Here is a 16,474-nt window from a genome sequence, read left to right on the forward strand (position 1 = left end):
CTCCCTCTAATGTCTGCGTCCAGAGGGCAGGTTGATGTACCCAGGAGCAGGGGACCACAGCCTCAGAGAAGCTGAATGGCCAAGAAGGCGATCAAGGGTGGCGAGGTGACTTTGCTTCTCCACACAGCTCTTTTCCCAGCTATTCACATGCGCCAAGTCATAACCACCCCCTCCCCCCTTGTCCTCTGTGTGCCTTTGGTCTGCAAATCGCTCCTGAGATCGCGGCCAGAGAAACCAAGGAACTTGAGGGGATCGAGAGGCAGAGCATGCATGGGCCTCAGAAGCTAGTGTCAGTAGGGTGAGACCTGACATAGCATCCTTTAAAAGACATATTTCTCCCTTCCTAGTTCAAAGGCAGCACACCCAGCATTTCTCAGAGGTGGGGGCATAGGGCTAATACCATATTCTCCTCTACCCTTCAGAGACCAGGCAATTCTAGCTCTCGGATTAATTTAGACATGCAAACCTGAAACCTTTGCATGTGTATGTTTGCAGAAAAACATTTATGTTCGGGGTCAAGACACAACAACCCTCATCCAGTTACTATGAGAAAACTGGTTATGAGAATTCCTTTGCGCTTGTGGGGAAGAAAAATCTGCAAGCTGTTATTAGCGTTATCGTAATGATTATAACCATCGCATGATTGCTATTATTTCTGTAAAACCGGTGTTCTTTCTGACAAAGCTTGTTAGCTTGACTGCTTAGGTAGACAATGTCAACACACCCAAGAGACAAATGACAAAGAGTGAGGTTAAAAGGAAAAGGAGAAATACTGCATTCTGCTTGTGTACTGAAGAGAGGCTTCACCATCAAAAGGGAATGTTTTCTGCTGATCGATTAGGAAGGCAAAAACAAAAGGATACATCAGCTCATTTACTTTGCATCACTAAGAGCCCAAACTAGAACTCAAAGTGCCAGGAAGTGAGATGAGAGGAGAGATTTAAAAATTGGTTTTTAATAAAGTTTAGTCCTTTCTGATACCCTCACCCACACCTCCAGTCCCTATTGCCTTCCTCCTCAGGACACAGACATAACCCACCTGGAATTTGCCTGTAAACAGGAAGCCTTTACCTTCCTTGTTCGCACCAACACATGTGAGCAGGCCACTGACAATGGATCAAGGTACTGATGGCTGAATCAGGACAGGGTGGCCAATAACAGGCATTCTGCTTGGGGACTTCCCCCGACTAATTGTGCTCAGTGCCTCACAACAGCTCGAACAAACCCACACACTCATACACGGACATGCAGACTCACACACGCTCAGGTAGACCCGTGCACAGACCCACTTCCTCCAAAAACATGTAAAATCAAAGAGGGCTAAAAGGACAAGGGCAAACTAGAGCAAGTTGGAATGAAAATAGAGGGAAAAAATAAGTGAAGACAAAGGAAAATGTTCAATTGTGAGACGAGAGAAATCGCATCTAAAACACCACCCTCCACATTCCCCCTCCCCATAGCATTTCCTTACGAATGGATTTCCTTGTTCTTTGCCCTTCGGAAATCAAGAACACACAAAAGGCCAGTGATGCTCAAAAACCATTTTCCAGGGATCTTTAAAAAAATACAAACCAGGTGAAAATACCAAAACCATAAATCCAAGTAAATATAATAAAAATTTTAAAATTCACAAGAAGAATAAAACAAAAAAAAAAGCTCATTTTTTAGCTTTTTATAAAATTAAGTGAATTCAAGCATTTTCTTGTACAGAGCCAAGTTAAAATAATATTTAGTATTTGGGGTTTTGAAACTGACGGTTTCCTAGATGGAAAAGCTTGACTCTAATTGACACCTCACATTCCTACAGTTTTAAATGTAGTCTTTCAGTAAACACCGATGGTCCGGTGTGAGGCTGACTGCTGCTATAATTGGCAGGAGAGGATCTTGATACAGTTTTAAATGAAAATTGATCACATTTGAAATCAGAAGATAAAAACAAAACCTTGTCGGAGTTTGCTTAACTGCCTTTTGACCTCTGGATGAAATGACATTGAGAAATAAAATAACATTATCCAGAAAACCATTCCCAGAAAGGGCTCAATCCCGGAGACGCTGAATGACAATATTAAATAGAATATTTTAGAGAGACGGTAAAACAAACTTCCTTGGGATTAAAATGTGTATAGGTTTAAAAGCACAGCAACATGAAGATGGGAAAAAAATGATGTCTCTAATCCCCAGGAAAACTTTGGTTTTCAGTTCATTTTAACCCACATTCAGCCAATAGTTTTGTGTTTTTTCCCCCCACTTTGTCCAATTCCGTACTGACAGTCCATCCCATGGTTAGATTAACCAGTGTGATTTTCCTTGATTTAAGAAAACGTTTGACCCTTTCAGCTATAGACAGTCGGTGGCTCTATCCAGGGAGAGAAGGGGAACACCCCCCCCCCCCCAGTTGGGAACCTAGAACAGAACTAGCCCAATGCTCCTTTGAGCGTGGCCATCTGTTATCCCAGAGAAGGGCAGGACTGTCTTCTCACCCTCTCGGGTCTGCCCAGCCCCACCCAGGCTAGAAAACTAGGGAGACTACGAAGAAAAACTGAACTCCTGTGGCTGCACGGACAGGCTGCCCTCCAGTCCCTCTGTGTTCCTTTCACACCATGGAAAAACCCCAAGTCTCCGCAGCCCCCACTGGAATGTGGCTACAGTCTGACCTCAGCCAGGCAAGGGTGCACAGGCAGCCGGGGCTGTTTAAATCGCAGAGCCGCTTGTCCTCTCCTCCCATCCTAAAGGGACTAGTCCCGTAACACACGCTCACACATGGGCCCACACGCGCACACAGACCCTCCAGGGGGAAACTCTCCTAGGAACGGAAGCGGCTTTTGATGTTTTCGGGTTCAGAGATATCCTCTGCAACAGGGGTGTTAACAGCAACAAGAAAGGGCCTGACGCTCCATGAAGCCACTGCTTACAAATAAAGGTGCTGTAAGATCCTTCCAATTCTAATCCTGATCCGTATGGAAAGGTGTTCTAGATAGCCGGATACAGGTGCACTCACAGGAGGGGGGGAAAGACTCCATGGCTCCACGGTTTCCCACTTGTCTCGGTTTTCGGGCTCATTTGTTAGATGGCTGGTTGGGGGTCTCTGCTCCCAGAGACAAATTGAACCCATGCTCACCTGTGGCCGACCTCTCCACACATCCCGAGTGGGACCCCCGTGGCTGTCCAGCTCCGTGGAACCTGGAGCAGGCAGTCTCTTGCCCCTGCCCAATGAGCCCCAGGAGTACTCTCTGGAAGTCATGTGTCCCCTTCAGAGCCCACCTTTCCCCAACAAGGCCCCTGGAGCCACAGGCCAGCATGTATCTGTCACATCTATCCAGTGTGACGGGGAAGTAAGGGAGGAAATGCCCCAGAGCAGCCTGCCACCCAGGGTCACACTGTCACAAGAGACAAGAGTCACTTGTCCAGTGGCCTTGGGAAGAAATAACCCCCTAACTACTTACCTCTCCCAGACACTACCCTGATATCCCCTCCGAGAAAGAAGTCTGGCCCCACCACCCGTTACCCAGGGCAGCTCTGCCATTATCCGTGAAAGGTCAGTGGCCTCACCACTGAAGGCCAGGGAGGGGGCAGACTGGCCCAGTGAGAGTTAATCTGCCTGGCCAGCTATCACGGGGTCACTGTGATGTGCAGAGAAGTTGAACACCCCAGTCCCTCTGTGCTGGTCTGCTAATTACATTTGCAATTACAAACACCACCACCTCCCTGCGCAGGGACCAGACCACACCAGCTGATGGGGCGACCAGGATGTAATCCCTCCCCAGGCCACTGCAGCCACGCCAGGGGACACAGGGACCAAAGAAACCTATGGGCTCCATCTCCGAGGAATGACCAAGTACATATGATGGTTCCCGAAGTGCGAGGCTGCCAGGACTGGGAAAGGGAAAACTCACCAGAGATGAAGCCCGGTCAGGGGTCAGCAGTACTTACAAAGATCTGTGATTTATCCCTAGAAATCCGTGACTGGCCTCAAGGGCAAATCGGCAGGATGTGGGCTCAGATTTGTCTGGTTCCAGCCCATCCCCAAGTTATGCCCTACATGGCTGCCTGGCATGGTCTGTGGGCCCTCTACTCCAAGCCCCCTTGTGTGCCCACATGCCCACAGCAGGAACTGCAGCACCGGCAGAGGTCATTGGAAGTTAAACACTAAGCTGTACTGGGGTCCTCATGGGAATATTCAGTCAAGGGCCGCCGGACTCCAAGACAGAAGCTCCCAGCAGAGCTGTGGGGAGTGTTGGCTAATTCCGGATAGACATCCTGGTCCAGCTGGATGAACTTGGAGAGCCACACCTTCCGGGAGGGACAGACAGAGCCCCACTACGGCCGGTAGGTGTGGGAATGTGTCACCATGGGCTGTTCAGGGTATTGGTTGGACTTCACTTTGGAGGAGTAGATTGTGGTCTAAATATCTGCTATTCCTCCCCCTTAAATTAGAACCACAAATAACTAATCATGTTGAGGAAGCCACTAAAGCATTTGGGAAGACAAGTTCTAGAGCAGGGTTCTGCAGAACTGTGGCAAAAGCATCCTGTCTCTTGTCTGTCTTCCAAACTCTCTCTCCTTCTGAGTCCTGCTCATGCACACAGCCAACTCCATGGCCCATCCCCAATGCACACACTTCTCAATATCTCTCTCTCTCTCTCTCTCTCTCTCTCTCTCTCTCTGTCTCTGTCTCTGTCTCTCGCTCGCTCGCTCGCTCGCTCTCCCTTGCACACACACACACCCTTCCTTTGGTCTCCTAGACTTGTACGGATCTTTCCAGTTCTAAGCACTCAAAAGAAACAAGGTATTTGCAGAGGACCGAGACAAACTTTTTTAGCGAGTTTAGATTATCTTTAAAAACCATTTGGCAAAATGTCCAAAAATCAGGAACACAAATCAAGCAAGCAGGACAAAGTTACAAGGGCTGGGGGCATTCTGAGAAGGCAGGGTTGTGACATGAAATCTCTATCACAGCCACTTCTTTCACAGCGCTTTCCCCGAAAGTCCCCTCCGTCCCACCTTCTTGGACTAAATGGACTATTTATTGATTACTCCAAATCAATAGAATGAAAAGGTTCCTGTTTGATGGGCCAGGTTGTTTCTTCATATATATATATATATATACACATATATATGTGTGTGTGTGTGTGTGCATATATATATATATATATATATATATATATATATATATATATATATATAATTTTTTTAAAGAAATATCTTCTCATATGTCCCAATTACTGGTAAAATAGAAGACTGTTTCTAAAATGAAGCGAGTTGTGGGAAATAATAAGCGCTGAGAGGAAATTTCCAGTTGCTTTCAGGATGTCACTGAGCTGGAAAGGCCCTTGCCAGGGACTGGGGCCCTCCTCATTGACTTACTGTTTCCTCCTAGTTTATCGCCCTCGCGCCTGAACAAGTCCAGCCTCCTCTTCCACAGCAGCCCACATCTCCAGAAAGGTGGCAGGCACATAAAGGTTTATTTCCTAGAGCCCCTCCCTCGGAAAACCAAGACTAATTCCTCACTCTGATTTATTTTTAAATGTACCATTAAAAATTAATTTCCCCCTTTGTTTTTCTCTGGGTCACTGATTCTGAATTACCATGTGGCATTTTTCCTACGTGTGAACCCACATATTTTACCTTCGGGACAATTTGTTCTTTGTTTCTTTAACAGCGGCAAAGTGGTCACTAGCAGCCCCCCTCACCCCCTGGGTTTTATGCGGAGGGTCTCCAGCTGGTCCGGTCACGGACGCATTTGTACACAGGCAAATGCAGGCCAGCACACACACACTCCCACTCCAGCTGATTATATATGTACATAAAATATTGATTAGAAATGGTAATGGAGTCACCTACAGGATTGGATACAGGAAAATGAAAATGAAGGAGAGAAAGGTTTGAAGGTGTGAGAGAGAGAGAGAGAAAGAGAGAATTTCTCACCTGGGAAAATGAGAATAACCCTAACGCATTAAAATATGCTCTCTGTATGTTAGCAGGTGAGGAGGCTGAACTGACGTCCCTGTGCCCTTGGGTTTTCTCAAGTCCGGGAATGTTGACTAAGCCACATGGGTAAAAACTATGTACGGAGCACACGAACCCACTCATGTATGTGTTCCCCAAGAAACATCAGCACTGAAATGAATGGATTAATCCATTCATTTGGTTGTTCTTCCAACAAACCAAAAACTGCAGTCCTGTTTTGCTACTTTGCTACCCGTGGCTCTAAAGTCACTTGTGATGAAACACTGGGGTTGAGGTCAGAAAGATGCGTCCCCCGATACCAGCCTTTGACCTCCACAAGTTCATCCTTGGAGATTTTGTACCCCTGCATCACAGCAGATATTAAAGCTCACCAGAAGGCACACATCTGTGCATGGGGCCAGCTCACCAATGCCCAGGGCTGCTGCCCAGCGCGTCCTGGGCTTTGAGAAATGGCATGTCACAGGGATGCTTAGTTCCTCAGTGGAAACAGTGGGTATATTTCTGGCTTTCCCTGTGCCCATAGAGTGAGAAGTTAATTCTTTGCAAAGAAACCAGGAAGGGTAGGGAATCCAAACCTCAGGTTTACTTTATAAGTGATTTCCACTTGAAACCCTTCCCAGACACTCTCAGGACCTCCTCTTCCACATTCCCTTCTGTTGCTTCCCTGACATTCCCTCTTTGCCCATATTTCTCCTCAAACTCAAGCCAGGGTTGCCATCAACTCAATGAATTACCCAGCTGCTAAATCCTCCATCCCTCCTTGCTTTCCTGGTTAACATAATCAAAGGACGTACTTCCCCCATTTGAATTTTCATATTTATTGTCTCTGACTTGAACGAGGGACAAACACATAGATATCTCAACCTCAACTAAAGAAGTCACCTCTGGAGAGAGGAAGCCTAAATAATTTAAATATCCAATATTTGCCACACTTGGTAGTTTTATGTGAGGAACTGCCCCACAAACATCAAACACTGTTCACAGCCTCGCTTACCCACGCTGAGGTTTCTGTGGTGGTTCCCACTCGCGGGTTAGGAGGGAGCGTCTTATGGCACTACCCCCCCCCCACCAGCCGTGCAAGCTGGGATCAGTGTAACCTTTAAAGAGAATGAAAAGCCACTTTTCAAGCTGATGGGAATCTGACTCCATTATAATTAAGGATGGCCTTCATCTCCCAACCCATTTGCTGCCACTGACACGGTCTAAATTCTGCACCTGAAAGACCCAGGGAACTCCTAAAACTAGAACCAAAACGGTCGGCGTGGAGGCTGGGACAGTCCCGGCACTGACGCGAGATGCTTCTGTGAGGTTGCCTCCCCTCTCCTGCGTGGTCCACCCGGGGTGGACGTAGTCTGTGCAGCGAGAGGGGGACGGTTATGAACACTTCCTGGAACCCCATATTACCCACAATATTTTAGGGGTGCTGGTGGCTCTTTGTGGGGGAGTAAAAAAATGAAAGGATGGCGGAGCGAGTACTGACTTTGGTAGTTTAGTTTGCTTCAGAAAAAAAGGGGGGAAAAGGTGGGGGGCGGAGGAAGACGAGCACGAAGTTGAGCCTGTCCTCCAGAACCTAGAGTTTTCATTTTATTATTATTTTTTAAGCGTTCCGAGGGACCACTCCGCGCATACACCCAGACGCGGTTCCACCTGCCCGGAACGGCGGGACTAGAATCCCCAGAGGGGAGACCCCAGCAGGTACCTAGGCAGGTGGGGAGTGGACAGCGGAGGGCCCTGGGAGGGAAACCGCGGGTGGCAAAAGCAGGACCCTGGAGAGCCCGGGCTGGACGTGCAAGGCAGCCCCCGCCGTTCGAGGGGATCGGTTCTCCACTTTCCCACTCTGCGCGCCCGGAGCTCTGTCCAAGCCCGGGAACCCGCGCTTCCTGCGAGTCCACTTCCGCAGCCCCGGCCGCCGCCCACGCCCACGCTTCTCCACGCCCACGCTTCTCGGACCACCCCAGGTTCCAGATAGCCGAGCGAAAAGCCGTCTGGAGCATGGAAATCGCGCTGGTCTGTTCCGCTGGGCGCAGCATCCCACAAAGCAACGGACCAACTTTTCCTGCTCTGCAGCGCCGGGCGGGTGTCCCCACTCACGGCGGGATGCGGGCTCCCTTCGCAGGGCATGCGGGACGCAGTGCGCCCTGGGCCACGCCGCCCGCACCCCTGGGGTGCCTTGGCCTCACTGTGCCGCGCGCGCCCTCGGGGCTCCCCACCGGGACCTCCGGGTTAGGCAGCGCGGGCCGCCTGCAGTTTCCAAAACCCTGCGCGGCACCTAAGATTTCACCCCCTTGCCGATCATTTTTGGTCCCCAGTATGGAAATAAATATTAAAGTCAAAGGGCTCCGTGGGGAGGCTTTATCGGACAGGACATCCTTGCGACTTTGCCGCACCTGTTCTGGGCTCGTTCCTCCTCATTCCACAGAAAGTCAAATATTTTCTCAACGCGAGAGGAAGAAAGAGTGAATGAGAAAGCACTGCTCTTACCCAAAAGTCTGGGTTTGTAAAGGGGGGCTGAGGGGAAAAGTTAAAGGCGGGTTACCCCCAGAAGGAAACCCAAGAAGTGTGTGGCTTTTCCCCTCCGACATCCCCCAAGTGCCCCGGGGTCCGGTCCGGGCCACTTGAATGCCTAGAAGAACTGCGACATCCAGGACAGAGACAGCTGGACAGGCAGAAGGACAGACCGAGAAGCAGAGCACCTACTGGTTGTGGTAGCCGAGGGGGTCCGGGATGCAGAGTTCTGACACGTCCATCAGGCCCGTTTTAGCATTCCCAGTTGGTAGAGAGAGACGACGGGAAAATCACGCGGACGAGCAAGTGAAGGGCACAGGCGAGGTGTGAGTCCCGGCCGGGGCACAGTGAGCGGGAGAAGGCAGACTGGGAGGAAGCGCCGTGACGGGGCGAGAGGGAGGCAGAGTCGTGCGCGCACAGCGCGGGGTTCCCACTCCTGCACACACTCTGAGCGGGCAGAGGGGATGGGAAGCCGTAGAGGAGGCTTGGGCACCAGAGACTTGGAGCCTACTAACCCTACTGTAGCTTTAAGACTGGGAGACTGATGTATGGTTTGGCTCCTATTGGCTATCTCTCAGGGGCTGGACTTAAAGTGACAGAATCGAGCAGGGGTGGGGGGAGGCGGGTGAGCCAGAGAGACTTCAATGGAAATCAGACGCTCAGGCGAGGTCCCCATCTCCTGAGGAGCAGGACGGCTGGGCTGTACAGCCACCAGGGCTGCCCTCTGGCCATTAAAGAAAAAAAAGAAAAAGTCCAACTGGCTGACACGACTGGGGGGTAGAAAGATTTGCTGCTTAACCTATACCCCCTGTGCCCCATCCTATCGGTTTAACTGGCAGGCCTAGCAAACTCACCTCTCAGCCTTTTGGAATGGGTCTGTTTTCCATATTAAAAATGACTCACATTTGTCCACTCACATACCAAGGAGAAGAGGCCAGCGCCTCAGAAATCCATAGCCCCAAACCCTGTGTTCAGTACACAAAAGTGCAAAGGGTCAGGCCAGCAGGTGAGGTACAGAGAGCGAGAGAGCAGGAGAGAAACAGATTCCCTGCTCTCCTCACCTGGGCCGGTTGGTTCTGAACCGCTTTCATATGGCTAGATGCATGCAGGGTGTGCATCTATAAAATGCTCTCTAGGTGTCTGAAATGACGCTCTCTTCATTGGCAACTCTCAGAAATGCACCCAGGACACAGACACGGGCAAATAAATTCCTGTCTGCTTAGGAAAACACAATGGTGGTTGAAACAACCAATGTACCTGCCACATCCACTTGGAGGCACACAAGTAGACACTTCAACATACACACCTGAATCCCCAGCTATGAACACACCTGTAGGCCTGTCTGCTGTTCCCTCCATGAACCCTAATATTATGGGCTGCCACTGTACCAAAACAAACTATAAGTCATGCCCCAATTCTTCTTCTGGGGCTTGTCATCTTTTGAGATGTGCCAGCCACAAGGATAATAATCAATTTGATGATTCAGATGAGTGTGGGGACAGAGGCAGGTGTATAATTATTTAAAGGGGGGGGAATCCTCAGGAGAGACCACCACCCTATTTTCCTATACTCTACAGAAGACAATGAGCAGTAGGGGGGGAAGACATAATTTTACCATCAAAATAATGTCTAAATGGAGTGTCACTGCAGGCGGTGTTCAAGTACTTCAGGAGTGAAAAGCAGAGAGGGTTGTGAGAAACCCCAAGAGAGACCAGCCGCTCAGGAGGGGCTGGGGACTGGGCAGCAAGACCGCAGGTGATGCTTGACTTGGATAAATGGAAGCGCGTGCAGTCTGGGAAGCAGCTGAGATTTTTCATAAGTGCTGAAGTGGAGGAAGGCGGGATTCTCTGCGTGGGGCTCAGGCAGGTATCTCGCAGAGAGATGGATGAAGATGTCTGCTCTGTCAGCAGAACCCCCAGCAGCCCGGGTTGTTTTTAATCACATAGGTACTTGGTCACATTAGAAACAGAAAGAGGGTGTAGAGACACTTTCCTTGAGCTTCTACGCAATCACCGTCTCTTGCCAAGACCTTAGTACTAGAGTCTCTGCGTCCTTTCAGGCGCCAGAAATCCCTTCTCTAAGCACACAGCAGCCCGGGGAGCGCTTTATAAAATGCACACTCGATGTACCCTTATTGCAGTTCAGAAGGAGGCCCCAGTCCTCCCGTGGCCCCATAAGGAAGGCCCCACATAACAGGCTCCTGTGTGTCTCTCTGCACCCCTCTTCAGCCCTTGTCACGCTCCCCTCAGTCTCTGCATCTGCCAGCTAGGATACCCCACCTTCCAGACCACACCAGAACCTTTTGCTGTTCAGTTTGCTTCAGGTAATTTCTCAATTATGTACACATTTATTGGTATGAATAATACCCCCCACCCGTCCCTACACACACACACACACACACACACACACACACACACACACACACACGATTGTAAGCTCCGCGAAGGCAGGGAGCATGTCTGTTCTGTTTACTGGAGAATCCCTACTGCTTAATGGTGCCTGGAACATAGCAGTTGCTTGATAAAGATTTTGCTGAATGAATTGGTAAACTGTAGCAGGTTGGGGTGGGGTGACAGAGCTTGCTGAGGAACAGGCCAACTGCCCCGGAAGGGGGTTAGGCCCTGGTAGACTGTACGGGATCAACTGGCTCCTTGCGTTGTGTGCGTGCACCATTTTTAACTGGAGACAGCACACACTCAGTGGCCCATGAAAAGAAAGACAACTTCACAGCCGGGAGCAGTGGATGCAAAGCCACTGGGGGCAAATGAGGGGAGCTAGGAGGTCTGTGTTGGTTAAAAATCTAGGCTAATGCCTGCATACAATCACTGTCTGCATCCAAGGCACAGAGATGATGGGAGCTGAGGGCCTCGCTTCTGGACACTAGCTGATTGTCCCCCAGGGCCAGAGTGAGGTCCTAGGGACCCTGTCCTCCTCAGATCGTTCTCCTCTGCTGTGTCTGTTCAGCCTCCTCACACATAGTCCTGGAACAGAGTTCTTCTCTCCACTCCTGCACCCCCAGCAAGCATGAGCCTGCAGACTCTGCTACAGGGGAGACGAGGCCCCCCCCCAGCAGGAACCCCTGGGGGTCCAGATCCAGCCTGGCAGGCCCAGGCAAACAAAGCCAGATCACATACTCTTCATGGGACCCGGCTTTCTCCTGCTCTGACCTTAGCCAGCTCACAGGAGAAAGGATTCCTTCCCAAAGCCAGGGTCAGGTTCCACGTCTCTAGCTGGAGAGACGGCAGTGTGGGAGAGGGCAGAGGACTCCTGGTTCCGGTCCTGACTACTCCGTGTGACCTTGCCAAAGTCATCTCTGTGAAAAGCAAGGTGGTGGGGGGTAGAGTGGGATGGGCAGGATGCTTGAGTTCCTTCAAACGTGAATTTCATTCAACCGTCATCACTTCATCCCTGCACTGCTCGCCTAGAGCAGGTGCTATCTGTGATCCACCTCTAGCGAGAAGCTCTAAGCCACCCTTTCACCGACTATGTCCCAATGCTGGCACACCCAAGCGGACAAGCCAGCCAAAAGGGAATGGGACAAAAGGCACTAGACACAGTAATTGTGGAGAGTATCAGGGAACAGCTCACTTTGTTTTTGTGACAAACTCCCTTAAATAGACATTTATTGCAGTCACAGAACCTTATGGGTAAGAGGGCTCAGGGAATCAGTTAGAATCATCATCAGACTTTACAATTAAGGAAATCTGTAAACTGCACTGTGTGGTGAAGTGACCTATCCAAGGTCACACAGTGAGTAACTAGCAAAGCACACCATCTGTGGATTTCTACTTATCCAGCTCTGAGGTTTTTGTACACAAGTCTCTTTACTTTCCCTCCTTGCCCAAGTTCAAGCTCTTTCCTAAGGAAGTCAGACCAGAACAGTGCCACTGGCAATGCCCTCCACAAAAGTCACCTGGGACATGGGGGGCACCCAGGCTTCTGTGTCCACTCCCTCCTCCGGATGGTTTCCTGGGTGGTGGTTTTCAGGAGGCAGATAAGTAGGTAAACATACCCAGACACATTCCTGCCCATTCTGTTCCCCAAACCTGTATTTCTCTGGGTACAAAAAGCTCTGTGTGGTAGACAGCCAGACACAGGCCCACACTAACCACCCCTCTTCCCCATCCCAGCCTGGCTAAGTCCTTAGGATGGGCTGTACTACCCCCTGCACCTGGATCTCAAGGGTTACCTGAGCGGTCCTGATCTCCGCAGCTGACCCCAGCACAGCACCCCTTGCCACAGGGCTGCTGAAAATCTCCTTAACAGCACCTCGTCTTGGTGTGTAGCTTTCCTGACTTGAGGCAGCCCCTGCCCCCCGACATCAGTCATCTCTGCACACATGAGGCAGCAGCAAGCAGAGTCTGGGGTTCTTGAATCCCCTCCCTGCGGTGTGCTGCTCACAGCCCAACCAGTGAGAGGCGGCTTTGCTCATCATTCAAGCCAGGCAGCTTAGTAAGCGCTGCTGGAGTCCGTGTGGGCCCCAGGAGGGCCGAGGACTTCATGGCTTCATCACAAAAAGACGCAACAGGAATATTTGGAGCCTGCCACATGCTCCCGAAGTCCAGTGAATGGGGGACACTAATCGTTGGGTTATGCCATCCCTGTCCCTTACCTTCACCCACGTTTCCCGAACCCAAATTTCCAGATGAGAATGACGCCTTGGGAAACACACAAGGTGAGCGGCCACTTCTTACCACCAGCCCAGGAAGGAGGGGATGCGTCCGTGACACTGTCTGAATCACACTCCAGGCTCATTTCTCTTCCACCCCAGGGCCAGCGCTGGGGGAGGCAAGTCTGGGAAGGGCATCCATTGACAATCCACGATGACTAAGGAGGGCCTGGCCTAGATGGTGAGCCTAACCTGTGCCTCTCTGGGGACACTGCCAATCCGGCTGGGGCTCCATGGCCTCCAGGCCAGGGGAAATGTCCCTGACCACACACCTCTGTGGGCCCACTCCCTTCTCACATGCTTGAATTTGGGGTGTGGAGTTATATCCCTGAGTGGTGGTCAGCAGACTGGCAGCCCATTGGCTGGCACATATCCCAAGGATCATAATTAACTGATAACACTAATACAATGTGAGTTTGTACTCCCATAATAGTCTCCTGCTGACAGATAAATGCTGCGGAAACATGATGGCTTTTCCTGAAGCTGTAATGGGCCATTATTGGGGCAAGGAGGCTCATGTCCTATTAGCGCTGCCACCACGACACCAAAGATAAAATATGAAGGGGACATCTTGAGTGGATAAATGCTTAGGTTCCCTCCCACCACCACCATCATCCATTTCATTCTCTGAAATCCCTACCAGTAGTCTTGGAAGAACTTCCGAATATTTCAAAGATCCATTATTATTATTTTTTTCTTCTGAGCCTCAAGATGCTATGCTCACCAACACAGCTGAATAGTATATTAAAGTTCTCTGTTTGCCAAAAAGACTCCTTCTTTCCCCTGCAGGTGCTATGCAAGATGGCAGCTGCCGTGAGCAGGCAGGCGTGGGGGGCAGTAAGGTGAGCTACGTCTCTCCATAGAAACAAAGGTCTCTCTTCCCTCTAATCACCAGGAGAACAGGGACACGTTATGACAGTGATAACCTTGTCTCCTGCCAAATTTCAGAGTGAGAGGGTGTGGGGGTGCGGGGTGGGGGAAGGAGGAAGAGGAGACGGAAGTTGGAGCAGGAGCGGGAGAGGAAGACTGACTATGCCCTGATAGTACCTGGTACCGCAGAGGCTTTGCACAACTGGCTATTGACTGAATGAGTGATCTGTCTAATTAAATATTTTCCATTACAGTGGATTGTGGGGTTTTCTTTCCTTACAACAAAAACTATTTGACCTTATTTTTATCTATGTCACATAGTACTGTAGCATCCAATTTCTTGTGACGTCTGCATCAATTTAAGCATAAAACATAGATGGCACATAAAACATAGTTTCAAGTAGCAGTACAATTTGTTTCTAGGACTTCACGGTTGGTAAAAAAGAAAACTTCTCTTTGTTTGAGGATGAGACAACTGTAGACATCTCATGGCCAACATGGACCACAAAGAGAAGGAAGCATTTGCTTTGCAAACTCACAGATTATACTTCCATGCACATTGCTATTCTCCAGGATAATTATCTTAGAGACACCATGAGGTACATGAAACTTTTGGAAAATTAATTCTGAAGTACCCCATTCAGGTAAAGTGGTGTTAAGAGGGAACAAAGAAACATGTCGGCCTAGACTGTCTCCCTGGCATTAATGACATAAAATTTAAAACGTGGGAACATTTGAACGTGTTTTCATTTCTTAATGGCTCAAGTAAGGTAGAACTTATTTCAATGTATTTCATTATTTTTCTTTCAGAATAAAATGCATTTTATTTTTGCTCTAATACAACATTTTAGGAAAACATTAGGAGAGGAAAAAAAAACAGCAAATGCTTTTAGGTTTTAGACAAAAATCAGATGTGTTTCATAAACTGTAAAGTGCTGTGCCTATATAAAACATGATTAAGACGATAGTTTTGGACGATGTTCTTACACGAGCAACGTGCTAGCCAACTGCTACCTTCACAAATGTATATCGTAATGAAACCTGTCACAATGGTGAACTCTGCACTACTCAGAACGATGTAATTAGGAATGGGTCGGTACCAGTTCCAGATGGAGTCTCGAGCTTTGTAGCAGGGCTATCTCTAACTTCTTTATTCTTCACAAACAATGGGGAACATGAAGCTTCAGAAGGATTCCTGACTTAAAAGGGTTTGCCTTTCCTGGAAAAACAAGACAAGGCACAAAGGGAAACGGCAGAACCAAAGACAGTTTAGAAAAATGGGTAAAAGGCAGCCAATGATACAAGATTTAATATGGATAAACACTGGTAATACACTTGTCAGCAATGGCCCTAGAAGGAGCTGGATGGTCAGAGAGCGGGTGGGAAAGCGGCGATGCAGGGAGACATCGGGGGTCAGAACAGACAGCACATTAAGCGTGGGCCTCCAGCTCAATGGCATGATAAACACTGCTTTGGGGTAATTCTACAAAACCCAGCCGAGCAAGGAGCAGCAATAATTCCTCTTTGCTCTCCCTTACTAAAGGCACAGATGGAATTTTATGCTCAGCCCTGAGGAACTTGCTTGGAAAGCAAGCTGGAAGGGTGACAGAGAAAGGATTTGAAGAGAGGTGGAGGTCTCAAAGGCTTCCTGCAGGGTGTCTGAGACCCTCTGGAGAGGGACAGAAGTGGGACAAAATGGGATGGGTCGGCCCTGTGCACAGAGGGACAAATACTTGCATCCCGACACCACGTCACACACACACTGTAGGTATCGTCTCAGGGGGCTTGACTGCCACCTTTTTCCTCCCTTTTGGTCAGCTCCCCACTCAGGCCAAGTCTCACCTCTACTTCTAGGGCATGAGATCGGGCTTATTGAGAGGCCTGGTGGTGCACCAGGAGGTGCAGGAAGGTAGCTCCCCAAATTCCTCCTTTTTTCTGCCATCTATGCACGGTTTCATGGTGATTTTTAAAAATAAATGTGCAGAAAAGACATGCATGGAGCAACCAGCTAAGTCTCTTTGGGGCTGGGTAGGACATGGTGACCAGCACAGGGGGACATGGCAGATTGCTTGGCATCTGTCCTCAGCTCAATTCCCCTCTTTTAGCACCCTGAATTCCCTCACCTTACACCTCCCAAACGAAGCATCAGCATTCTAATGCTTGCCTTAGGCTCTGTTTTCTAGAGGACCAGGGCTCATATCCAGACTGAATCAGCAAATGGCTGAGGGCCAGTGACTTACTCTCAATTTACATGATTTTATTACTCACTACCCCCATTCGTGGGTATGGGAGGGGAACACATTGAGGAGGAGGATGGATGGGTCACTGTGAGTCACTACCTGAGCTACAGACTCACTGGGTTACAAAGCCCCAGGGACCCTGTCCCACTCACCCCCTCACCCATCCACTTAGACGCTCTGCTTCTGTTGCAGTTGCCAAGAAGCTCAGGCCAATGGTGTCACC

General features: G+C 49.5%; 1 protein-coding gene across 7 annotated transcripts in view; it reads right to left on the bottom strand.

The window, feature by feature from the left end:
• ESRRB (estrogen related receptor beta) overlaps positions 1-16,474 on the bottom strand; it is a 167,062-nt gene that overhangs the window by 96,358 nt on the left and 54,230 nt on the right. Inside the window, exon 1 of one of the 7 annotated variants that reach the window (XM_019733678.2) lies at positions 13,167-13,424. The exons of 2 other annotated variants lie outside the window; for them this stretch is intronic. Coding sequence is in view for 1 of the 5 variants with exons in the window: in XM_019733675.2 (XP_019589234.1) it covers positions 8,665-8,714 (50 nt within the window). In the remaining 4 variants the exon portion in view is untranslated. Of the gene's footprint in view, positions 1-5,364; positions 5,470-8,664; positions 8,987-13,084; positions 13,425-16,474 lie in introns of those variants that run through there. 4 more of the 7 variants (XM_074327177.1, XM_074327179.1, XM_019733675.2 and 1 more) reach the window with 4 other exon arrangements.

Source organism: Rhinolophus sinicus, linkage group LG03, assembly GCF_036562045.2.
Source record: "Rhinolophus sinicus isolate RSC01 linkage group LG03, ASM3656204v1, whole genome shotgun sequence".
NCBI lineage: Eukaryota > Metazoa > Chordata > Mammalia > Chiroptera > Rhinolophidae > Rhinolophus > Rhinolophus sinicus.